Source organism: Cetorhinus maximus, chromosome 7 (assembly GCF_964194155.1).
Source record: "Cetorhinus maximus chromosome 7, sCetMax3.hap1.1, whole genome shotgun sequence".
NCBI lineage: Eukaryota > Metazoa > Chordata > Chondrichthyes > Lamniformes > Cetorhinidae > Cetorhinus > Cetorhinus maximus.
The window spans coordinates 65778074-65785290 of record NC_135885.1 but is presented as its reverse complement, the minus strand read 5'-3'; the positions used below and the strand labels follow the sequence as shown (position 1 = coordinate 65785290).

Below are 7217 nucleotides of genomic sequence, written 5' to 3'. Positions count from 1 at the left end.
TAGCTATGAAATAAACCAGGTTAACGATTCGTCGGAACTCCGAAAGGTCATCGAACTGAAACATTAACCCGATTGTTTAAGGTCCTTCCACCACTGGACCTTAAATTATTGATTAGATCACATTAAAGGAAAGTTCTTAAGAATGTGTCCCCCGACCATCTCCAAAAGACTGGCCGAATGCTTTCATTTTTATTATCAACGATTCAACTCCAGCCACATTACTGTCCACAAGTCTCTCTCCCCTGCTCAGAGCAACATAAGGACCATGCTGCAGCAGCCATTGAATATTTGGAAAGTGTGTCTCAGTGTAATTGAGACTTGTTCATTCACTGCAGAGTTTTCAAAGTCTTTGCGGTTAGCTGTTTTCAAGCGCAACCATCTCAAAATCTAAAAGACCTTGATGTCAAAACTCCTAGCTGTTAATGTTAGCCTCAATGTTAGCCATCGTATTTTGAAACGTCGCAACATCTTACATAAGGAGTGGCTAATTTCGGCGCAATGACGGAAGGAGATTGAACATTGAAGTTACTGACCTACTTTCCAAAAAGAAAAAACGCACCTCACCGTGCAGCCAGCGTCAATATGCTGTCATCTCGGAGTGAACCAAGAGCAGGGTGGCACCCCTTTCTGCCTAGAATTTGTCCATGGCTCCGCGCATATTTTTCAATGGTTTCTGCGGCCAGCCCCAGTTACTAAATTAATCTCTTCACAGTGAGTCCGGCGGTGCTTCCGTGTGAGGGAAAGGCTCCGACGTGCCAAGAATGGCAAATGGACCCCAGCTCCCGCCACAGGAACCTCACCTCCCTGCCGCAGATTTCTCTTGGCTCCGTTCCTTGGACCCGCGCCTGTCTCCTCCCACAGGAGCCAGAAAAAGGTCACAGATGTTTGGAAAAATATTTAGGTCAGTGGATCATTTCCTCTTGTTCCAGTCAGAGAGGTCTGTTTTACCCGACGGGGGGCGGGGTGGGGGGTGGGAAACGAAACAAATTTTACAATCCGGTTTGAGAGCAACACAGAGAGGAAAAACAAAATCTCTGACCTATTTCATGTTTATTTATCCCAATTTTTTTGTGTCAGTTTTCCTTCATCATCACTTTATGCCAAGAGTGACAGAATTGGATTGATTATATAATCAGTTCTTTTTTTTTAAAATACGTTTCTGCCATTTACTAGTTTCTATGGTGATTAGGAAATCTGCGGATTTCACTGTTTTCGTTGCCCCAGGTTTAGTTCCCTGCCTTGAGATGCGTTTACAACATGAGATACAACGAGAAGAAACCATGTAGGAGCCCGGCTTTCCTGGTGAGCCGCAGCCGCCCGGTGGTGCCCAGTGACCGCGCACCTGACAGCAGCAGTGGGTCGCCCATGTGGAGACACCCGGCAGGCGTCAGCAGCGGCAGAAGGTAAACCTCAGCCACTTACTCACTCAGTCACCCACAATCATCCCCTCAGCTTTGGCTTCCCAAATGTTCGAGAGAAGGGGGGGGAACAACTTTCAGACCGACCGTGTAGATTTAAGCGGAACTTTTAAAACTCTTAGCTTAATGTCATGTATCTATTTGTATGAACTGCTGTTGTCCGCTGCTTTCGTGTGTCAAGTCTTTCTTATCATTTCATAACAACGTGGGCGGTGTTGAAAAAAAATCATTATTGGTTCCCTTTGATTATTGAATGTCTGCAGCGATCTTGCACACAACGTTCATCCAAACCTAACCGACGATTCGTGAATTTTGAATGCAGAATGCTGTCATTAAATAACAGAATTGCGTGCAACTTTTCCTTTGGTTTTCCTGTCCCCTTAAAAAACGCAAAACTTAGTATATTGTGGTTTTGGTACAGTTGAGGTTGCCTTCACCTCTTTTTGCTCATGCTTGCATAAATACATGAATGAATGTGTATCAAAAGGCTGTAGTTAATAGTACTTCTTGCTGTCAAGATACCTGCCATGTAATGACAGCAGCATTCCATTTTTGAAATGTACTGCAAATAGCATTTTTAAGCTTGTTTCAAAAAATCGTGCTTGTAACCTTATAACTTCAAAGTCAATAGAGCCTCCTTTACAAGTCTATGCATAAATATTTATATGCATATATTATTGAACTACTTTCTTACTTCATTTTAATTGCCTTTTATTTAATTATAAAATTGAATCTGTTTTAAATTTGAAAATATCTAAGTTTTGTTTTGAACCTCAGTTTCATTATCTTCTCTGATTATAGTTTATTCTGCTCACCACTAAGTGATTGCACTGACTGTTGGGAACCAGTTGTTAATCTCAAAAATGTGTGGCTCTCTCACTGGCTAGTAGGTAAAGGTGCTGTGTCTTGCCTCCCTATGGAAACAGAAAAGATGAGCCCAGTTTCTATTTCATGCTTGCAGAAGGCCAGCTGATCTCAGCTAGGCAACATTGGATTGCAATTATTAGTTTCAATACCAGTAAACTAGAGAAGAGAAAAATAAGCCAAGATTCCTATAACAGCTTGTTATCAATGATCTGTACTAGAAAGTGCGTAAGGATGTTGGGTGAGGACATGATCAGGCTAAATTGTAATGTTGTTCACGGTCAAGCAGCCTACTGAAAATAACAGTCAAGGTTCACTACGAGAACCTGGGCGAGGTACTGTGGCATTCGGGAGAGGAGGAAGTAGGGAGAGAACTGGCCCTGTAAAGTAAGCATTTTGGTGATATTTGCAGAATTTCACCTTTTGTTTCTCTAAGCTTAGAGATAATACAGTAGATTTTGATCTTCATTGCCCAGGTGTCACTGGTGGAGCAGGTTGCCTGTTCTAGAGCCTGCATGATTTTCATTTACATTGTGGAACTTCTCTGCAAGTTTAGTGCCCAGGCAGTGAAGAGCTAAACCTAGCCATTACATATTTGGATTTTACCATCTTGTTTTTCTGCAGAGTGCTCTGAAGGTATATTCCCAAGGGCATATAGTGCAAGTAACAGGGTTGCTATTTCATTATTAAGTTGTTTAACAGATTTTTGCCTTACATTTTGCTATAATGGATTAATGTGCTATATATGTTTCTTGGCCTCCCTCCTGTACTTCATAAATTGTTTATTTATGCTATGTCCTTGGTTCTGTCCATTCCATATACCCTTCCATGACAGACAAGGCATTCAGGCAACTTGCATAAAGCCATACTGTGCATTTCAGTTTTTAGTTCAGATTTCCAACATCCGCTGTATTTTGCTTTTGTACACCCTTGTTAGCATATATGCTTCCTCGTTATTTCTCATCTAGTCCTTAGCAGAACGTGTGGAAAAAGGACCTTATTACAACATGTGCAGTATTAATTCAAAATGCTGCTGGATCATGTACAGATAAAGTCATGCTAAAGAGGTTTGAAGACCTAAATCTAGCCATTATATATTTGGGTTTTATTGCATTGTTCTGCAGAATGCACTGAAGGTGCCTTCCCACAGGCGCATACTGCAAAGTAACAGGGTGGCTATGTCATTGTATCTTGTACATAGACTTGTGATAAGTGCAATATAGGTATCGAATCTAATACAGTGAGAAAGAACTGTGCCTGTCCTGGCTCTTTGAAAGCTATCCAATTAGTCCCATTCTCCTGCCCATCTCTGCAAAATTCCCCCTTTCAAATAGACATTCAAATTCTCTTTGAAAGCTATTATTGAATCTGCTTCCACCACTCTTTCAAGCAATGTATTGCAAATCATAACAGCTCGCAGTGTAAAACATAAATCCCCTCATCTCGCCTCTGGTTCTTGCCAATCAGCAACCTGCATCAACTGGAAACAGCTTCTTCTTTACTCATCAAAACTGATCATAATTTGAACACCTCTATTAAATCTTCACTTAACCTTCTCTGTTCTAAGGAGAACAATTCCAGTTTCTCTAGTCTGTCTGTGTAATTGAAGTTCTGTGTCCCTGGTACCATTCTAGTAAATTTCCTCTACACTTATCTGAGGGCTTGACATCCTTCGTAAAGTGTGGTGCCCAGAATTGCTCACAACACTCCAGCTGGGGCCTAACCAGTGATTTATATATAAATATACTTTATTAATTGTGGTCCTTGTGGCCCCAAATGACTGTTGATATAAAATTCTTCCCCAGTTAGTACAATATTATATGTAGTTTCCTCAAATCAGTTAATTTTAAATTGATGACTCTAGAATAGTTGCAGAACGAATGAAGCTTACTTATAAAACAGCATATTAAAATCCAAAATGCCAACAATTTGGTCCAAGAAAATATGTTTTGTTTTAACACTTTTATAAGCCATAAATTGGTAATATTACACTTGATTCCATCTGATTATCGATTTTCATGTTCCTCCTCCTGACTGCTGCTGCTAAGCATTGATAAACATTAACATTTAATCTGCTTAACCCAGTTTTCATTGGGTGTGGGGAATCAGCACAAACCTGCCTTTAATTTGACACTAAATTAACTGCCTTACTCACGATGAATTTATCAAACAGTTCTGTTGTCAACAACAACACTGATTTTTGACAATAGAGCTGTTAACACAACTGAGATGTGATTAGTGTGTGGGATGCAGAGACCCATATGAAAAGGTGAACAGTTTCAATTCAAACTTCCAGAGGCATTAGAACCAGAGCAGTTAGGTAAAATGCGACCAAGCAATGGTATCACCATCCACCAATTTTTCTGTCCTGGACAGGCCATTGTCCATCCCGCCTACAAAGCCTTATAAAGGCCACTGATGCAGTTTGTCAATCACTAGTGAGTGCAACTATTTCCCAGCCAGGGAAGGATTGAGTGCCAGGAATAAATGGCACATTCACTGTTGTCTTATGACATTGGTGCCACGGTGTTCCAACATTCCTCTAATGACCTAAATGATTTGCAGTAGCTAAGTCACATCAGCCAAAAAGTTCCCAGGTGCGATTCGCTGTCATTGCTGACCTAGCTGATCGAAGCCAGAGCAATGGTAGGAATGTTCCATTTGGAAGTGGTTCTATAATACAAATGAACATTTGAAATGTAATAATGATGTGTGACAGTAGAAATATTCCCACTCATACATTGTTGAGGGTTGTTTTTATGGGGATATTGTTAGAGCAAGTTTTTGCAAGCAGAGGGAACTCTGCTTTTTTTTTCTGGCCTGTGCTATGCCTGAAACGTGGATGCTTGATTCTGACATTACCAAACTGAAGTATTCCAGGTGCAGCAGTGCTATCCCTCACTTTGATGCTCTCTCAAAAATAGAAGGGGAGGGATAGCATCATAAATACCTATGGCTTCCTTAAGTAGAACATTGGTGAATAGGCTAGCAATATCAAAAGAACACATGGATACAGCATTGCTATCAAAATGCAAATCCTGTATGGCCTTCACATACACGGTGAAGGACTCCTTCACATTTGCGAAGGCCAGCACTATATCATGGCGATCTAGACCTGCCACCATCATGTGAATCAGTATTCATTGAACTTGTGAACTCAGCAACTTGCGCAGTTGAGTTCAATTTTAATGACACCATGTATTCCCAAGTAGATGTTGTTGCCATGAGATCCTCTTTAGGCCTAGCTCTCGCAAACATCTTTGTTGGGCTCCATGAGAAATATCTCTTCAATTGAATGACACCTAACCTCCTATCCCTCACCTATTTCCAATATGTAGATGATACGTTTGCTATATTTAAATCCTCAGCTGCATGTAACAATTTCCTTACAAGTCTTAATGGGCTCCATCCTGCACTCAAATTCACCTATGAAATGGAGCGGTTAAATTAACTCCCCTTCCTTGAGGTACTAGTTGAGAAATCTGCCAGGGGATTCTCTACAACAGTCTACCGCAAGCCTACCTTCACTGGTCAATATGTGCGTTGGGATTCTTACAGTTCCACATACTATAAGATTGGTCTTTTCGGCAATCTTGTAAATAGGGCCTGAGTATTTTGCTTACCATGCAAGCTTGATGCTGAAATAGGGCCCATCAAAGGCATCCTGAGGGATAATGGCTACCCTGATCAGATCATTCCGTATACCACACAAACTAATGAACTGGCCTAAGGCCGTTGTTTTCATCCCTGAAAAGTGCCCTGTCTACCTCAGATTACGCTGGAAGGGCAAGGTATCTCAAAAATTTGAGCAACAGATGAAGCCATCTGTTTCATGTTGCTACTATGCAGTAGCAACATGAGTGGTATTCGCCACTAACAGCTGAAAAGACGTCTGCCTATCATACAAATGAATACTGTGGTATATGAATTTTGGTGCCAGTGTGATGCTAGGTATGTAACCCATACGTCCCAAAGACAGAGTGGATCATATCAAACAGCATGTCCTAGCCACTGTTCGAAATGGACAGGGTACAGGCCATACCCTCCAGCCCGTGCTTGCAAAACTCAAAACACAGTGTCCAACATTAGATGTGATTCCGCAATTGGACAACATTTGCTACATGATCTTCAAAGTGCTAATAATTACGTTGACAATCAATTTAAAATTGTCAGTCGGGCTCACAATGTGGCGCATATGCATGTACTGGAAGCTACATGTATTAATACACAGGGCCCTGTTCTTTGCAGACAGAAAGAACATGTACATACACTGCGCCTATTTCAGCTAAACAAAATAAGTGACAGCTATTCGCTGACTCATTCCTTAGGGCAATGCCTTGACCAATCAGGGTCAAGCTGCCTGGTTTAAATTTCAAACAATGCTTGGCAATTAACTGTCAGTCACCATCAATGGTGCATTCTCCATGGCAACGCCACTTGCCAGCCAATCAACACTCTCTTCACATGCAGTATAAGCTGCTGTTTCCCACTTATACTGGTATTCTTGCAAGTGTCCTGATGAGTGCAAGATGAAAAGCTTAGACATGTCTCTTTTTTCAGCATCACTCAAGTTCTGTAGTACCAAACAACTATTAGATACACGTGTGTGGAAGTCAGGTCAGAACAGGTTTATGATTAACTATGATGCATCTGGTGTTGAATAACTTGATAATGCTCACACATGAATAGTGGTATTGAAAAACAACCAGTTGTCAAGGAATCATACAGCAGCATTGAGCTAACTTCACAAGGGAATTAAGGGAAGCAAAGAAAATTGGTAAGAAAATTGCTATGTAAAAGAGTAACCAATACTGAGGACTAATCCGAGCGAAGAGTTATAATGAAGTTATAGAGAAGAGTTTGAATTGTTTATCAACAGTGTTAGAACCAAACACATAAATAACTTACAGATATTTATTATTAAAAATATATTTC

General features: G+C 40.8%; 1 protein-coding gene across 2 annotated transcripts in view; it reads left to right on the top strand.

Moving 5' to 3' along the window:
- Positions 1-768: 768 nt before the first annotated feature.
- LOC144682849 (neuronal PAS domain-containing protein 2-like) overlaps positions 769-7217 on the top strand; it is a 212620-nt gene continuing 206171 nt past the window's right edge. The window contains exons 1-2 of one of the 2 annotated variants that reach the window (XM_078545639.1): positions 769-901; positions 1225-1403. In XM_078545639.1, coding sequence (XP_078401765.1) covers positions 1258-1403 — 146 coding nt within the window. In that variant the 5' untranslated portion in view covers positions 769-901; positions 1225-1257. Of the gene's footprint in view, positions 902-1127; positions 1404-7217 lie in introns of those variants that run through there. The other variant, XM_078545641.1, reaches the window with a different exon arrangement.